Source organism: Coturnix japonica, chromosome 3 (genome assembly GCF_001577835.2).
Source record: "Coturnix japonica isolate 7356 chromosome 3, Coturnix japonica 2.1, whole genome shotgun sequence".
Classification (NCBI taxonomy): Eukaryota; Metazoa; Chordata; class Aves; order Galliformes; family Phasianidae; genus Coturnix; species Coturnix japonica.
In genome coordinates, this window is record NC_029518.1 from 59,033,481 (window position 1) to 59,052,371 (window position 18,891).

The window sequence follows — 18,891 nt, forward strand, 5'->3', positions numbered from 1 at the left end:
ACTTCGCTTTAAGAATCCTTGGATTTAAATATATATATTTATTAAAAAGAGACATTGACTCTATGGCCAAGACATCATGCGTCTTAGAACAGGTTTTTACAGCCATGTTATAAAAACCCCTTAGCAAAGCAGTTATGCACTAGACTTCAAACACATGTACTCCAAGAATGACACTGGTGTGGAGGATCTTGTTTTACATCCATTTATTTTTGTCCCTCAGCAATTATAGCATAGTTTCAATACATTTCTAAAGCTATAGAGAAATACCAGGGCAACTAGAGTACATACAAGCCAAAGTTAAAATGGTAGACAGTCGAATTAAAAAAAAAAAAAACCAAGAAAAAAAAAAAAAGAAAAAGAAAGGCAAAAAAAATAAAGTACGCATTCAGCAGGAAATCTACTATACTTCATTCAGTTTAGGCTTTGTTCTTTAGGGAACAAGGTGCTAACGTGCCATTTTCTCATAAAATGAATCATAATTGCTTCCAAAGAGTTTCCGCTGAAAATTTAGGTGGAAGCAAATAAGTGTAACACTAAACTTTCCTCCTATAAACTTAGAAGCAACACTTTTCTTGAATCAATTTCCACCCTCCAAAAATACCACTAGTGCTTTCCTTACATGAGCCCACCGTTTTATTAAGGCATAATATGCCCTGAGCAAAATGCTGGATATTAGCCAAAAAAGCCTAACAATTAAAGGCAAGCACCAAGTGATTGTTTTTATAGACAGATCTTGGAATTTGTTTCGTTAACTCACCTGCAGTTGGGAGTAGCACTTGAGGAAAAAAATAAAAGAGAGAAAATATTGCTTTTAATCACCTTGAGCAGAATGGCAGTGTTAATACCCCCCTTTCTCCCTCCAGGCTAAAGTTTTTGAGCTAATCATCTAGGTACCTAAGTAGGGACAGCATACTAAGAGACATAAACAGGGACGTCTGTCCAAGAGCTTGATTTTCAAACAACTCAGCACATGAAAAGAAACGGGCGCCCCACACTCGGCAATTCCAATTACATCTCATTTTCCTCAAGAGGCCAGAATCTCACGTGCTGGATACCTCTGGTCTTAAAGCAAGATGGAGCCTGGACAGCAACATCACACGCCGTGCGTGCTCAGCCTGCCTTCCAGTTCTCCTATTAGGACCGGGAAAGCTACAGCTTACCCAGCCCACTGCTATAAGCACAACCTTACAGAGCCTGGGATTAGGAAGGCAGCTTTCAACAGCAAGCTGCATCTCTTTCTCTCTACAAATTTAGGCAACAGCAGCCCATTGAAGCTACCAGAGTATCCATGAAAGAAACACGACCAAATTATACATTTTATTCACATTTATTATTTTTTTTTTTCGCTTTTAGTGTGCTCACAGAAAATTAGAACACCTTAAGCAGGAGTTTAATAGCAATTTTTGTAAGCAAAGTTACATTCCATCTCTAAGTCAAATTGGTCAAAGCTTCTCCAGTATTTACAAAAAAAAAGAAAAAAAAAAAAAACCCAACATGATAGACAAGATGCTACACAAGAAAAAAAAATACAAAAAAAAAGAAAAAATATACCCCGAAAAAAAAAAAAATACCCCATTGCATCTGAAGTTTTCCTTTATTTTCAAAGACAACTGGAAAAGAAAAGCGTCGTCTGCTGTAATCAAAAACATACCACAGTATAAACAGTAACCATTCCACTTATCACAGCTTGGTTGAGTTGAAAATCGGTGTTTTAAAAGGTCCAAAGATGACTGCAAGTTTTACAAAAGAAAAACGGGCAGGGTGGAAAGAGTTGCAAACTTCATGTGCTTCTGGATATCAAGATTTGTTTTTTTATACAATAGTCACAGTTAAAAACACCCTGCTGGTAATACATAATTACACTTTATTAAGGTCATAAACCAGCAATAAACAATAAAGCCTATACAACTTGTATTTCTACTTAATCACTGACTGATACAGCTAACATGAGATAAGTGAAAAGTTCCTATGGTTTAAATGAATTCCTAAGACTATGATCTCTTTATCTGGGTATTGATTTTTTTTTTATTTTATTTTTTTTTAATTTTTTATCTTTTTTTTTTTTCCTTTCCTTCTTAATCAAGACTTGTAGTGTTGTAAACCTTATAGAACATCTGCCTCACAAAATACATCGTAATAACTTTCTTTTAAAAAAAGACTAACCCCTCACATCGTGTCTCGTGGCACGTTCTTGGCAATGGATGCGCCACGGATTCCCCACTGTGGCCCCTTAATCACTTCATCGAGATCCCTTATCTGACCCACCCATCTCCTTCATATATGGGCGCGTCCACAGACTTGACAAAAGAAAAGCTGACGTTTCGAATAAAGATGCAAAGTATGCAAAAAAATTTAAAAAAAATTAAAAAAAAAGGAAAAAAATATCGAAAAAACATTTAATACTGATGCAAAAAAAAAAAAAAAATTAAAAAGGAAAAAAAAAAAAAGGAGAGAAGGAAGGAGGCGGAGGGAGGCGACGAGGCCCTCCTTCGCCCGTTGGAATGGTGGTAACAGAATGATTTGAGATGGGAAATCTGCGGGGAGAGAAAAAAAAGAAACGAGACATCTTTTAAATCAATCCCTGGTTGTAGACAAGTTCTCCGAAACCAGTACCTGGCACCACTCCAACAAACAAACAGGGGGAGAAAAGTTCGTCGGCGCGGGGCTGCGGCGGCTCTTACTCGGCCGGTTCGGCGGTGCCCTCCGGACTGCTCTCGGACGGGGCATCCTGCCGCGCCGCCGCCGGCTCCTCCGCGGGGGCCGCCTCCTGCTCGCCGCTGCCCGCCTCGCTCGTGGCGGAGGCGGCGGCTCCGGCCTCCTCCGCCGCCTTCTCCTGCTGCTGCTGCTCCTCGGCCGCCGGGGCCTCTTCTCCCGCCGGCTTCTCGGGGGCCGCCTCGTCCGATTTGGCCTCCTGCGAGTCCCCCGCCTCCTCCTTCGCCGCCTCGGCGCTGCCGGCGGCGGCCGCGCTGGCCTCCTCGGCCGCGGCCTTGCCCTCCTCGCCGCCCGCCGCCTCGGGGGCCGCGGCCGCCGCCGCTTCCTCCTTGCCGCCCTCGGCCGCGGCGACGGCGCCGCCCTCGCTCTCCGCCCCCTCGCCGGCCTCCTTTTTGTTCTTTTTGAAGGAGAAGCCGCTCAGCTTAAAGGACTTCTTGAAGGAAAAACGCTTCTTTTTTTTTTTCGGGGTCTCGCTGCTGGACGAGGGGGTCGCGCCCTCCTCAGTCTTGGGAGAAGCCTCTCCCTCCGCCGGTGAGGCCGGCTCGGTGCTTTCCGCCTCGGCCGCCTCCTTCTCGGAGGCGGGTTCCGACGAGGCCGCCTCCTCCTTGCCCGTCTCCTCGGCGGGCGCGCTGCCGTTGGCCTGCACCTCCTCCTTGCCCGCCTCCGCCGCCGCGGGGGAGGCGTCGCCGTTCACCTTCACGTGGCCGTTTTCCTGCAAGACAGCGACCGCGTTACCGGGGGGCACGGAGGGGGCCGCTGCCGTTTGGAGCGCGGGCCCGATCTCCCGTTCTCCCTCCCCGCCGCCCTTCGCCGCCCCGCACCGGGCGCTCCCCCGAGCGGCGGGTCGCTCGGCGGGACGGCCACGAGGGGGCGCCATAGTTCCACGCTGCGGCTGCGGCGCGCACCCCCGCCCCCGGCGCGCCCCGTCCGGCCGCCGCGGCGCGGGGCGGGGGATGGCGAGGAGAGGCGAACAAAGCTCGCCCGGCCCCGGCCCCGCGCCCGGCCGCCGGTGCCCCCGCCGCCATCCTCCCGGCCGCCCCCCCGCTCTATTTGCATGTTGCAGGCTCCCGCCAGCGCGGCTGGCTGCCCCGGGCGGCAGCTGCGGGGGGCAGCACGACAGCCGGGCGGCGTGCGGCGGGGAGGGGGCGGCGGGGAGACCCGGCCGTAGGGAGCAGCAGAGCCCCCAAACCCCGACGGCATCGCGCGTTCACCCCCCAGAGGCTTCGCGCCCCCTCGCCCGGCGCCGTCGGAAGGAGGTGAAACGGGCGGAAAAGCCGAGCGATATTAAGGTCCTTCCGTTTAGAAGCCATCGGGACGCTCGCAATACACGAGGGATTTGTCTTTCTTTACGGATAAATAAATAAATAAATAAATACATTAAAAAGGTTCCCCCCCCCCCCGCTCCCCATCCCCCGCGACGTAGGAAAGACAACCATTCAAAGAAAGAATCACTCGAAGCCAAACCCGTGATTAAAAAAAAAAGAACAAAATAACCAAGAAAGAAAGGAATCCCTTCGCCTCGAGTCGCAAAGATAAAAAGGACTGCCCGTAATTCTCTCCCATCGAACGTGCCACCGGGGTATCAAAGGAAGAGAGGAATTAAGACAGGATGCAAAAGAGAGTCCGTCGAAGTCGGCTTTAAAAAAAGGAGTAGGTTTAATTTTTTGGAATTTCTTTTTTTTTTTTCTCTCTCTTTTTTTTTTTTTAAAAGGTTTTTTTTTTTTGTTACCTGTCCATTCGCCTTGGAGGGAGACGCGGCCACCGCTTCTCCGGGCTTCTCGGCGGCGGCTTCGCCTTTCGCAGCGGTCTTGGAGAACTGGGCACCCATGCTGGCTTATTCAACAAAGAAACTCAACAGATCCAAAAGGAGGGGGAAACAAAGAGCGTCGAGTCGGTATAAATAGCGGGCGACCGGCAGCGGCAGCGACACACACACACACCAAAAGGGGGGTCGAGTCGGGGGGGGGGGCGGAAAAAAAAAAGGAGAGAACAGAAGCGATTATAACGCACTCCTTCTTTAAAAATATATATATAAAAATTATATTAAAAATATTGAGTTGAAGAGATCAAATAAAAAAGCAGCAGCAGCAGCACAGGAGGGAGGGGGGGGGAAAAAAAGGAGGAAAAAAGTCGAGCTTTTTTTTCTTAAAAAAAAAAAAAAAAAAAAAAGCCCAAGTTTAGTAAAAAAGAAGTAATAAAAAATCCCAGATTTGTAGCCGTACTGTAGACAAGGAGAAAATGGAGAAATCTCCCTGGTTGCTAATAAGATGCGGAGTCCAACGCCCAAGTGCACAGATGAATGGGCTTCCCGAGCGGTGACGGCAGCCCTCCGCCCGGCGCCGGCCAATCGCCGCCGCGACACACAAAGGGAGGCGGGGCCTGGCCGCCCGGCGAACAATGGAGCCGCGATGGCAGCGGTTTGAAATCAGCCCCCGGCCGATAATGAATGTGCCGCTCCGGAGCGGGCGGGTGCGCGGAGCTCCGCGAGGGGAGCGAACAAAACACCCCAATAAAGCGGGGCGGGCGGGCGCGGACAATGGGTGTGCGGGGCGTGCGGGCAGCGCGGAGCGGGAGAGCGAGTGTGAGCCCGTCCGCCCGCCTCCACCCTCTGCCGCCGTGAGAGCAACAGATAGTGTGCGAGCACGGGGCGGGGGGAGCGGGAAGGAGGGATTTTCTTTATTTCATTATTATATATATATATATATATATATTTCTTCCTCCTCCTTTTCTTCCTTAGGTTTAATTGGTCGCGATTGTTAAATCGCCCCCAATTTGGAAGGTATTTGAACCACGTAGATCGGGTTTCGCCAAACGCGATCACGAGGCGCGGGGAGTGGGTCTGTAGGCCAGATGTGGCCGGGCAGCGGCCGCCCCCTCCCCCCCCCAGCGCGATACGAGCTCGGAATAAAATACGCGGCGATCAGCCCGCGGCCCTAATTAAACCCCGCTGTCTGATTATCCCCGAGTTGTGTTTTCAAAGTATTTTCCTCGGCGGTGACCCACTTCCAGCCCCGCGTTTCCGCGCAGGAGCAGCGGGCGCGCAGCCCCCCGGCGGGAGGTGCCGCGGTGCCGGAGCCGGGGCGCTCCCCTCGGGCGGCGGCGGTCGAGGCGGCTCCCACCGATTCCCTCTCTCGGGGGTGCGGAGCTGCCATCGCTCCGCGCTGGGAAACGCTTCTCCGACCCCCCCCCCCCCCCCCCCCCCCCCCCCCTCTCGCCCCCCTCCACCCATACACCCCCGGTGCCCCCTCCGTTTAAAGCAGCACAGCGTCAGAACGGCCCTTCCCCAACGCGCGGCTCATCGCACCCCGCACGCCCGCTGCTTATAAGCGCGGAGGGAGAAGCGATTCCCATAACGAAGGGCTGCGAAGCGGGGACGCCCGGCCACGCCGCCCACCTCCCTCCCCCTGCTGATCGCCCGGTGCCGAGGGGCTTTGTGTGACCGCTGCGTCCCCGAAGCAGTGATTTGCAGGGAATCGGTCCAGGGAATATTGGGGGCTGGGGGTATTTTTTTTTTTCTTTTTATTGTGAGTTTTTGTATTTTTTTTATTCGGGCAAAAGGAAGCATCTGCCATTACGCATCGCCCCCCGCCCGGCCCCACCGCTGCCAGCCGCTCCCTTTGTCTCGGCCGAGCAGAGACGAGCGGCCCCCGCGGGGCGCCCACGCGTGCCCGCGCCCTCCGTGGGGCGGGGCGGGAGGGGCGGAGGGGCCGCCGCGCCCCGGGGCTCCCCCGGTGCTGGGGCGCTTTCCGTGCTGCGGTCCGCAGCCGCCTCCCGCGGGCGGCGTCACCTGCGGCCCCGCGGCGGGTGGGAGCAGGGTCGCAGCGGTGGCCGGAACCCCCCCCTCGCCCCCCGCCCGGACACGCCCGCTTGGGGAAGGCGGCCGGGGCACCGCGGTTACTCGGCGGGCGTTTGCGCGACGGAGAGGCGGAGATCTTCATGAACCACTTCCCGAGGGAACTCCGAGCTCGGGGCTTGGTCTGCTCCCTCTTCGTTTGGATCGTGATTCTTCTTCTTTTTAAAATATTTTGTCTTTTTCACGCTAGTCGAGATACCAGCTCACGGAGATCACCTCCTTTAAGGTGCCAGGACCTCACAGCCGCCACTAGAAGCCATCCGTCCGTCCACCTGCACCGGGATTTCACCTGCGTGGGCATCTACGAGTTCCCTTTCTGCTGTAGCAATGCGTGGATCTCAGAGCGGTGGCACTGAAAGACTGCACAGAGCAGCTGTGGGAGTTTTGGCAGCACATGCTTTGCAAACTCGGTGTGGTTTTCAACCATTTCTGTTTTACAACTTTGGAATAAAGAAAAAAAGAGAAGGAAAAGTTTTTGTTTGATATTATTCTGGACTCTCAGATCCTCAAGTTGTTCTCCAGAGCAGACAAACAAGAAGCCTGGAATACCTGCAGACTGTCTGTCAGTCCCAGTGCATCGCAACCTGGACAGCTCTGTTCTAACAGGGACCCCTTGATGAGAGGTGCCACCACCAGATGTAACCCTGTGGCTGGCCTATGGCCCAGCAGCCACTGGGCTGCTCGCTGTCACACCACACCTTTAGGACGCCAGCAAGAACAGATACCCTGCAGGGGAGATTCCTCATTCTTAATCTTGCACTTCACTTAAGTTCTTGATCTTTTCATCTCCTTCCAAAGGGAAAAAAAAGAAAGGGGGAAAAAAAAGATACAAACAAACAAAAAACCCCACCAACCCCCCACCTTGATTGATGTACTGCAGGACTAATGAGATATGAGTGTGCAACGCACCATTGTGCTGCAGCAGCTTCCACACACAAAGATAATAGAATCATAGAATGTCCTGTGTTGGAAGGGACCCACAGTGACCATCTTGCACTGTTTCTCTGACAGGACCAATGATGTACCAGGTGCTTACAGAGGTTTAGCGTATGAAAAAAAAATAATGACTCCACTATAAGTGTATTTTGGCATCTAGAACAAGAGCTGTGTCAGCAAGTAGTTATATCCCTTGCGTGCTGTGGTAACATTTCTAAGAGCATCAATTGAGGGGCAGCTCTGAGATGCCCAAAAGTGAACGAGAAAGGGCAGCTCTGGGTTTCCCTCCCATTGCCATAACAAAGGCGATGTCTCACCCTATCCCACTGCCTGATCTCCAGTGGCACGCTGCACCCCCAAAGTTGGCTTGTCAGCAGCGCTTCCACACGTGACTTCTTGCAGAATGCTTTGCCCAAGATTGGTTTCATGCTCTTCTGTCGGGAAGTGGGAGGGCTGAGATAGGGCTGATGGAAAGTCAGGATGGTGCTGCCCAGCAAACCCACGGAGCCACCGCCTTCCAGCTACAGCTGCTCACCTGTGATGCAGTGTTTGCCGATACTGAGTGTGTGCCTCACAGCTGCTCTCAGAGCCCCAGAAAACCCATCTGTGACGCCCAGGCCCAGCCAGGGTAAAAGTACAGCAATCAGCACTTTTAATTCCAGTTAAATGTTGAAACTTTCGGAAACTTGTCCTAACTTGTTACCTGTAGACAGGACACAAATGTATTTTAACATGTTTGCTGGCAAATGCGCTAAAATGCAACACACCCCGTCAACACTGCGGGTCTGAAATCATGTTAATTAGAAGTTTTTCACTGACTTTTTTTTTTTTTTTTTTTTTTTTTAAATATTTAAATACACCTTTATCCTCGTCCAGACAAGCCTTTAAAGGAAAGTGAATCTCAGGGCGGTTTTGGAAGTGGGAACGCAGTGTTTACAGGAATCCTGATCTGGCACATGAGTTCTGGTAGTCCTGGCTTTGCCTCTCCTGTCCAGGCCTTCCCTGAGAGGTGCTGGAATTTCAGGGCTGTGGGGAGCTTCTCTCTGCCCAATCAGGGCAGCAGCTGCAGCAAAATGACCCTACCAATAGGTAGCATTCTCCGCAGCTCTCTCCTGGCTTGTAATTAGGGAAAAACAGTGTAACATAAGCATAAAGAAGAGAGCATCTTGCTTTCTCATCAGGCTGGGAATGGTGAGGAAACTTCTTCCTTGTTTTGCTTTGTATACTCTGATAATGAGAGAACTGGAGTGCATGACCTGAAAAAATATATAAAAAAATCAAGTTTTGAAGATAAACACAGATTTACAGAGTAGTTGCATCTTTTCCTGATTCCAAGAAATTAATATTTCATCATGGCCTCTTCAGCACTGAGATTTCTCATTGACCCATCGTTTTGGTTTCTTCAGGCTTCATTCGGGCTTGGTACGATGCTATCAAAGCTTTTAACCTTTACATCACTCCCAGCCATTACAAGCCTTTTACTAATATTTGCCAAGCTTTTATTAACTGAATACATTCTACAGTGTTTGTTAAATAGGATCCAGACTGTTTGAACGTCCGGTGTACTGTGAAGCTGGAAACTTAACACAGCTTGTATGTTTTAAAAGTACCATGCAGTTAGTGTTTTTTTCCTCTCTAATAAAAATGTATATATCTTCCAACCAACCAATTAACCAGGCATCAGTAGAAAGGCTGGTTACTGCTGGGGTAAAAAAAAGAAAGAAAAAAAAATAATAAAAAATCAAGAATAAGAAAAAACAACAACAGATCCAACCCAATCCACGCAAAAATTCCTTAGATCGTAAAAAGCAAAAGCAATCCAGTACAGCAAGGCCCTCTCTCAGGAGCAATCACTCCAAGAAACAACAGCTTCCACACAGGGTGTGAATGCACCACAGAGTGACTGCTCCCTGGTATGTGCTTTTCCTGCTTTTAAGAACTGTGTTGCTGGGGCAAAAGTTGGGCATCAGGGCTCCATTGTATCAAGAAATAAATGGGTGAAAAACAGAGCTAGAAGCCATGCAGTGGGGAGTTACAAACATTTTGCATCTGTCAGCTCCAGGGACAGATGTTTCTCTGGCTGCAGCTTCCCAGAAGTTTCACTGAGGCTGGGTTACCGCTGTGTCAGTCCTTTGCTCCCTTCATTCTTGTGCTCTAGCCCTTCAGCTCCACTCCTTCCATTGCTCATGCCTCGGCTTTCAGCTGACCTCATGATAAGCAGTTTCAGAGAATTACACCAGGTGAAAATTTCTCTCACTTGTTTTCTTTCTTTCTCTTTCTCTTGCTCCTTCTCTCTCTCTTTCGTTTGTGGGGAGGAAGGGTTAGTAGCAGTTTCCTGTATGTTTAGCTTCTGTACTTGGTGTGGCCAGACAAGCAGCAGCAATGACATGCAGGTGATAACCTGATTTGGCATGAAGGTAAGCTGTAGTCCCAGTGATGTTTGCTTTTAATAGCATCTTTGCCGTGCACAATCCCCCTTTCTCTGCAATTTATTTTCACTTCCATTTTCGTGTTCCTCCTTCCATTTTGCTGGGAGAAATGATCTGAGTGAAAAATACCTTATAACCAGATATTCGTTAGGGAGACGCAGGCAGGTGATGCCTCATAATGTTTTCTGAAAGAGCAGGTGTGCTTTAATGATGAATGCTGTGTAGCTACAGCATTTTTGCTCAACAAGCCAGCCCTGTTTTTATGAATTTCAGCTAGAGTGGGAGCGGGGAAAACTTGAATAAGACTGTCACCATGCGCAGTGACAGTAAGAAGTGTCACAAGGTGAGCTGAAACTGATTTTCTCAAATGAGAATCGAGCAAGGGAAGGGCTCAAGCTTGTAGAATTTACAGCCTCCTCTCCACAGTATCACAGAATATCCCAAGTTGAGAGGGACCCATAATGGCCACTCAGTCCAACTCCTGGCTCCAGACAGAACCATCCAAAATTCAGACTCTACGTCTGAGAGCATTGTCCAGGTGCTCCTTGAACTCCAGCAGCTTGGGGCTTTGCCCACTGCCCTGGGGAGCCTGTTCGGTGTCCAGCCACTCTCTGATATCCAACCTGTTATACATCTAACCTTTCCATAGGGCTCTTGATGTATGGAGAAAGCCAAGTGCCAGTCTAAATTGCTGATAGGTGGAGGCTAGTATGCTGGGCCTGGCTCGCTCTACCTGAACAAATGCAGTGCAGCCACAGAGTGCAAAAGGCTAAGTCAGTACATGTTTATTATTATTATTACTGTTATTATTATTAATAATAAAAATTATCTTTGCTCAAGAAGGCTTTTACTACAGATATCCAGAATAAACACTGTACAGTGTATGCCTAAAGCTCATAGAAATGCATGAGATCTATATTGCCAGGTGTGCTGGCAGGGCGCGGATTTGATATCGAAGATCATCTATTCCCCAGATATATGTAAAGCCATCTAAAATAGGAAATAGGAAGCATTTGTGCCTGCCTCAGAGTCTTGGATTCCTGATGCTGAGCTGCTGGGAAGTACTTCTCCTCACTCAGGAGCAGGCATGCTGACCTCTTTCCTGCCGTGAGGTGTGTTAGCCCCTTTGAAAACTTAAGAGGCAGTCCCCTTTCATCTAGCATTTCAATGGTGAGGCTCAGGAAACATGAGTTTAATTCCCACCTAAAAAAAAAAAAAGAGAGAGAGAATCCCTTCATTTACCTCCCTCTGCTTTTCCCATGAATTTCTAGGATGAGAGAGTACGAGCACAAATGTTTTCATTTTCTCTTTCTGAAGCTGTTCAGCAAATGAACAAGAGTAGCTCTTTTGCATGAGGAATTATATAGTAATTGCTCAAAAGAAGAAAAAAAAAAGAAAAAAGAAAAAAAAAAAGAGCATGATTCTGCAATCTAATTGCTCACTGTGCACGCCTGGGAGCAGGAGAGGGTTTACCTTAGGCCCTTGCTCTGCTGAAAATGCTGCCATTTTGTACTTTGTAGGTCTCAGAGGAAAAACTGGCACCCAGGGACCAGTTCTGACTGCAAAACACAATCTCCTTTTCCCTCATCACTCATACTTCCAGGAAATCAGTTCTTTGCAATGTGGGGCTGGTGCAGCCTTGCACCCTTGTGCTCCATTCAGGGGTAGGAGTGAATTTTGTGCCACGGTCCCTACCCCAATCTGTGATAGGATCTTCTCTATGAGCAGGGTAGCTCAGCGCCCATGGAAGCATTGGGCTGAGATCATTGCTCTGGATATCAGTTAGTCAGGATCTTCCTCTGTGTTTCTGGGAATGCCTTGGGGAGCTACTTCTGGAGCACTGAGCACAGAAGAGCTCTAAGATGAGATGTGGTTCAGTGGCTGGGCACCTCTGCAAACCATTAGGAGAGTCTAACTCACATATACAGCAAGTCAAATTGTTAGAGTGATATGGATAAGTAGGATGAGAGCCGCCAGTTTAATGGGTAACACAAATTACTATCTGTGTGTTGAGGGGATCGATTCAACATCTTAGTGTAAGTATTAGTATTAGTAAGAGTTAGTAATTTATTAATTAATCTATTTATTTTTTCCTAACATCAGCTTTAGCCATTTGCTGTATAAATGTTCCTGCATCCGCATACTGACTCCCGAGTATGCAGCAACTGGAACAATGGAGAGGTCATTTCTGTAGCCACTATTACAAGAAACCACAGCTATGAAACCAAAAGCTGCAGGCCATTAAATTAAGGGTTGCTAAAACAAATAGACTAACAATTACAGATTCATTTGTTTAATTTAGAATGGCACATATGCTCAACACAAGAGACAGGAGGGATTATTGGCTAAACAGCTAGTTTAAGATAGGGATATTTGTGTCCATAATTCTGCTCTGCAAAGATTGGAGTAAGTTGCTTTAGCTACATCTGCCCTGTGGACTAGGGTGCTGGGCATTATCTGTAGTATGTCTTGTGTGAGTACTGGAAGTAGATGTGGAGGTAAGCACAGATTATATTACTCCCTTCATTGATGAAGTAAATTTTCTGCCTTGAACTCTCTTTCTATATCTATGTTCCCAAGCTGCTATCAAGCCTTTGACAAGCAAAGGAAACTGGCAGGCCACATGAATAAACAAGAGGTCCTAACTAAACACAGGCTTAAAAAAGAAGCATGTAATAGGTGGAAACAGGTACAAGTGATCCAAGAGGAATGTAGAAATGCTGTCTAAGTGTGCAGGGATGGGGTTATGAAAGCAAAGTCCACCTGGAGTTGATTCTGGTGAGGATCAAGAAGATCTATGTGTAGTATCAGCTAGGGAAGACTGGGAAAAGCATCAGCCCAATGCTGAATGGGACAGGGGCCCATGTAGCAAATAGTGCAGTAAGACCAAGGTGCTCGATTCTTTGCCTCAATCTTTACTGGTAAAACCAGCCTTCACGAACAGCAGGCCTCTGAGACAAGAGGGGAAGTCTGGAGCAAGAAGGCATACCATTGGTTGAGGAGAACCAGAGTAAGAGATGTTAAAGTAAATTCAATGTGTGCGGGTCCATGGGATCTGTTGTTATGTGCCCAGGAGAGCTAAAGAAGTGCCTGACATCACTACAAGGATACTCTTGATTGCCCTTGAAAGACCATAGTAATCCAGGGCAGGATCCTGCGGACTGGAAGAAAGCGAGTATCTCTCCTATCATCAGTAGGGCAAGAAGAAGGATCTGGGGAAGTACGGGCTTGAGTGCTTCACCTCGATTGTCAAGGAGATATTGTGAAGTGTTCATTGCTGAAGATGCTCAAATGCTGTCTGGACACAGAAATCAGCTCTCAGCGGCCCTGCCTGAGCAGCGGACCTGGACTGGACAGTCCTTACCAGGGCCTTTCCACCTCAGCTGTGCAGTGGCAGTGTGTGATCCAGTGTGACACACCATCTTCAATGGGGCTCCAGCTATACCTGTCCTCACTTCAGGCTATTACAAACTTGTGTGCTGGAAGAATAAATACACCAACGATTGTGACACGCTTTCAGTACATGGGGAGTACAAACGCCTCCTTTGTATGTTTATAGGAAAAAGAGACTTTACAATCCTTTTCCCCCGTACAGTACAAATTACACAGAAAAGTAAGAAAACAATATCTGTAGTAATGTTCTTGAAATTAGTTCTAGGAAGCTGAGAAAATCATAGGTTTAATGTGAACCCCTGCCTTTATAAGTTCCCATGACTTCTCCGGTACTACATTAGAGACTATACAGAGTAGAAGAAGTTGTGTCATAGTAATTTTTGTTTATTCCTTTCAAATTACACTTTCTCACACTGTAGTAAGGTTTCCCATTTCCTCCATGCAGCTATAAAAGACTAACTTAAATCTGTTTAGGCTCAAGCAACACACATGGTCTTTTATTGACAAAAGCAGATGGCAATTTCCCTCACAATCCATTTCCTTTCCACTGGTTGGCATGTGAGACCCAGGGAACGTACTGGAGGATAGGTTGTCATACCCCTCCTGCCTCTGGGTGCTCTCTGAGCACGGGAAAGCACACAACCCGTGTGCCCACAAGCAATCTGAGTTACTGGAAACTATTTTACATTTGGCTTAGATCTATTTTGGCAATCTTCAGATGTAACCTTTATTTCTTCCTTCTTTGCATGTAAATGTCCTTTTTATAGTTGCTATTCCTACAGAATTTATAGTTCTCTTTTCTTAAAGCTTCTCATTCCCTCTTCCTCATTTTTATTTAAGTTACTCCCTTTTCTTCTCTCAGGCATGGTGCACTGCCTAAAATGTACAGTATGCTTAAGTGCTGAGATCTTGCATCTTCCTCAAGTCATTCTGCACTGCAGCCTCTACTATCCAGTTTTCTGTCTTCAGAGTGACAGTTATAATCTTTTAGCCATTTTGCCTCTTGAGTTTAGGAGGAGCATTATTTTCTTCCTTCCTATGCTTCCTTAAAACTCTCTCTCTACACCTACCAGCACAGAGCAATGCCTGGTTACTTTGTTGACTTCCTTTTTCTTTTTTTTCCCCTTGGGATCTCTTTGCATTTATCGGTAGTTACCTGGAGTATGCAAGCTCTATGGGGTCAGGCCTTCCTCTGTGTGCTGGTGGTGCCTTATCAGTTAGCACATGGACATAAAAAGTGCAGATTTAAGCTGCTGAGGTGCTTTAATCTTGGCAGCTCTTCAGGGTCCCTGGGCACAGTTCCCTTTTTTGCATCTTACTCAGCACTGCCCAGGAGTATGTGCAGCTCCCTTGCTGTGTGGGCATAAAGCCTGTAAAGAGCTTTGGAGCAACAACTGGTTCAACACAGCACATGCAAGGAAGAATTTATCTTTCATTCTTAACCCACTATACATCATGGGCACTTTCATTTATTTTCCTTTAGCTCTGTCAGGATTTTTAGATTGCTTTTCATGTGCTACGTTCAGCGCTGTTTCTTTCATAATCATTTTCATTTAAATTTTTTCATTCATGTACAAAGAAAAATTCCTGAAACAGACTAATAGAGCATCTGCTCATTTAAATGTTTATAAACCTAATATTGCACTCACAGTATTGAGAAATGGTGAAACTGTTTTCTTTAAATAAGAATTTTATGAAACATTTATAATCACAGGAAGTTTTTGCATTCTTCAACCTTGTGCAGTTTGTACTTACAATAGCACTTGGGATGCAGCCATTGCTGCTCTGGAAGGCAGGGAAGAAGCAAACATGGAGCACCTCCATGCTAGTCAGGGTAGGAAAAATTAAGCCAAAAATGATGGGAAAGTCACAGTTCTTACTGGATGTGCAGTTTGTTTTTTAGTGTCCAAAAAAACAGGTAACATCTCACTTCTGGGTAACCTTTTCTAGGCTCTCCATGTCTGCATCCTTCTTATGAATACAGACTTCAGCTCCTGTGTTGAGATGGTTCTAGCAGTTCTGTTCAGAAACTCTGGTGAGGGAAACTCCATCTCAGTGCCCCCAGTGGATGTCCTTATGCCCATGGGTTGGTGAGTTGAGGGAGTGGGCATGTAAATTATTAATAGAACAAAAGGTCCCCGAGCGTTAGGAAAAAACAGGCATTCTCACTAGCAGTATTTCTGGGAGCATCATAACATAATGCCTTAAAATGAGGTCTGGAGTGATCTACTGTGTCTCTTTCTCAAGCCTTCATAAATTGCCATGTAGAGATAGCACCACGTTTATCAAAGAAATGAAAGAAATTTTGATATTTTTTTTTATGTGTATGCATATTTGTTTCTATTTGTATTAAGCTACTTGAACATCTCTTTATATGTAAATACTTTGCACTGTCATTTGTTTCATTGAACAGAATTCATCTCCAGCTCCTTGCAAACATTATACCAATGTGATACTCCTAGCTGTATATGACCAGTTACCAGTCTTCAGGAAAAGTAACAGAATGTAAAATAGAAACATTCAGACTCAGTATTTCTTAATTTTGTTTCTAGTAAATGCTGGTAGATTGTGGTCTCAGTTAAATATTGTGGAAGTCTTCTGAACAGTGTTTTTACGGTTTGCATTTCAAAACACAAATCTGTATTTGCCTACAAGTACATCTACATGCAGACATATGTTATGTGTTGACTCACAAATCCATTCATCACACATGGACCTTTACAAATATCACAAGGTTGCTGCAGTCAGACAGAGATAAGAGCAACTTAAGTTTGCTTTTAATTCTGCTTTACTCAGCATGTGTGTTTATATATGTCAGCTGTACATTATATTTCTGAAACATGTTTTTGGTAAATTCAGTACACATTTTAAGGTATACTTCATTAACAATGATATGGTTAAGTATTTAGTAGATCTTAACTGCTGAAGAAATGTATGTATAGGATGAGGAGAAAATGTGAAAGGGAAAGTGCTCACTAGTCAAATCACCACCGTCTTTGCCAATTTCTGATATAGCAAATCAAGTCAATTCTAGTTTCCAAATAAGTTTTATTGAAGTTATTGTAGAAGTTACTGAAAACTTCATTTACTGTTGCACTTGGCTATTATGCTTTTGTCAGCTTTTTTAGAGGTCTTACATAGATGGATATTGTTCTCTGTGAAGCATAGGGTTAGTATATGAAGTATGCGATTATCTGACTACTTTTAGTGGCAGTTTTTAGCAAATATATGGAAATTGTAGAAATTTTCTTTTCAGACAACTGTTCTGTTACCAGGTCTAAAAGCCCCATAGGAGAATCTGTCTGGGGAGGACAGGGCAGCAGGAAGCTCTCTGCAGATGCATGTGTCCTGTGCTTCCGGGGTAGGTTCCTGTTATTTCTAGCAGGTGCCCTCTCCTTTACAGCCCAAAGCCATGTGGAAGTGGAAATGAGATGAGTGGAAAACATTACCTTTCTCTTCAAAACCTCAAAGCTGGGAGATCTGCTTTGGACAGCTGGAAGCCTAGCATTACTGCCACCATCTGTCTTCTGCTTCTTTTCTTTGTCGTGACTATAGTGATGTTCAATGGCTGTAGACAAAATCCACTGTCTGCAACTGAAGCAGGAGGCAGCTGGGAGGGCTTACTCTCTTCTACTGGCAGATTGAACGAAGAAAATGGTTTTACTCTCTTTTTGCAGGTGAACAACGAAGGGGTTAAATGATTTCCTGGAGGTCACACAAAATGTCAGCAGAAGAAGGGAGAACAAAACTTACTTTTCCAAAGGACAACGCTGCACTTTGAGTATAAAATCTCAGCAGCTCTGGTGCGAACAAAAGGAAGTCAAGGAAAGAGGAAAAAGGATTAGTGAAGGCAGAGCATGCAGCCTCACAGCTACTCCTGTTCTGCGTGTTAATGGAAGCTAAGCTTCTGCACAGCAGCATGTCAAGCAGTATAGGAAATGAAAATATTGGCAGAAATGTAGCCTGGGATGATATTTTATGCCCTGTTTCTAGGGCCTTATCTGAATGCCTCGTGGTCGTTAGCAGATTTTATCCTCACAAAATCATAGTGAGGAAGAATAGTTTTATCCCCATCTTGGGAAGGCGGAATCAGGCAGGCGATTGATGAAATGTGTTATCTTGGGGTTCCTGGGAAGGCTGAGGCTGGGTTCAGCAGTAGAGCAAAAACACTGTAAGTTTCAATCTATATTCCTCAGTCCCTTAAATCACCTCCTCTAAATTGGATTTCTATGAATCTGAAGTCCACTGCACTATCATCTGTGTTTATATTGTGTTTATATTGCTCTCTAAGAGCTTCCTTGGCCTGCAAATTTGTTAGGATCCTTTTTAGTAGAATTACATATTGGGTTCAGTCCTGCTGCAAGACCAGGGAGGGTGAAGATGTTGAAGCCATAGGAACAGTACATCACCAGTTTCAGGGTATTTGGCTGTAGGAGTAGCCTTGGGAAGCTGCTCCTAAGGAGCTGGAGAAACACGAGTTTGACATTGATGGAATGAACATAGAGGGTGGGCAATTGCAAGAAGCAGATTCATAAACATTTTATTTTACGTAGTGGGTCTGAAGGGAGGTGGGCATGGTTGCTCCCAAATGAGACCTCTTTTTCCCAAGCACTACCGTCATGTCATGCACTTTCCTTGTCTCTAAGAAATGTTGCTGGATCAAGAGGCTAGTGTAAAGGTTGGAATCCTGCATTTCCCTCTGTAGTCCTCTCTGTTGGAAGAAATTTCAAGCCTCTCCCATATATTTCCCTTGCCATTCCCTCTCGAAACATTTTTGGATGTGTTCTCAGCACTGGAATGTAACGGTTGTTATATGTGCTTGAGATCCTGTGTATTCTTGCCTTTTTCTTTTATACTGAGTCATGACACAGCAATTCAGTTTGCCCACTGCCTGAGCACCCTTCCTCCCATCCCAAGAACAACGTGGCTCACTGTATATAGTTCCCACTGCTTATAAATGCACTATTCCTGAGGCTTCAGACCAAATGACATTTCCAGGTTTAGATCTGTTCTTCCCAAGATAGGGCTCAGAGCCCTGGAACCACTCTGAATGCTTATTAATGGCCTGAAAGAAAAACACATTATTTCTATACCTAGCTTCATACCTAGTTTGCAACTGCTGATAGATCTGTTAGAGTCCTTGCACTGTAGGCCGAGGTGCTAGCTGAAATGTGTAACACTTTGCAAAAAGGACAGGGTACTGTGTGGGCATTAAGTAGGCCAGTTAGTTATTTGTAACTCCTTACTAATGTGTTGTTTGTAGGTCTGAACTTAGTCATTGGTTGCTTGATGACAACATAGGCAAGTATACACTTTGTTTATTTTCACACTGGAAAGAGTAACTTAGCAAGCTAAACAGTGAAAATTTTATCCCCCCTTATCACTGCAGGATCATGCTGTGTCCTGCTAGCTGGTATCACAACAGAGTCTTTGTTTGTGTAATGTTAGACTAGAGTGTTCAACATAATGAATACTCTCTTGCAGCTGGTTTACACAAGGATCATTGCCATTTTTTCACAATGAGTTTTTTTAGCATATGCCTGTATATAAACAGTCAACACAAACTAT

At 46.3% G+C, this 18,891-nt stretch overlaps 2 protein-coding genes across 2 annotated transcripts; both read right to left on the reverse strand.

Annotated features, from left to right (window-relative positions):
* Positions 1-18: 18 nt before the first annotated feature.
* Positions 19-5,020, reverse strand: MARCKS (myristoylated alanine rich protein kinase C substrate). Its single transcript, XM_015858769.2, has 2 exons — positions 4,442-5,020; positions 19-3,424 (listed from the first exon to the last, which is right to left on the reverse strand). The coding sequence occupies exons 1-2, from the start codon at positions 4,538-4,540 to the stop codon at positions 2,678-2,680; spliced, it is 846 nt and encodes a 281-aa protein (XP_015714255.1). The 5' UTR covers positions 4,541-5,020; the 3' UTR covers positions 19-2,677.
* Positions 5,021-5,971: 951 nt separating this feature from the next.
* On the reverse strand, positions 5,972-8,309 carry LOC107311769. The gene has a single exon (XM_032443857.1). It carries the CDS (start codon positions 6,648-6,650, stop codon positions 6,033-6,035), a length of 618 nt encoding a protein of 205 aa, XP_032299748.1. The 5' UTR covers positions 6,651-8,309; the 3' UTR covers positions 5,972-6,032.
* Positions 8,310-18,891: the final 10,582 nt, after the last annotated feature.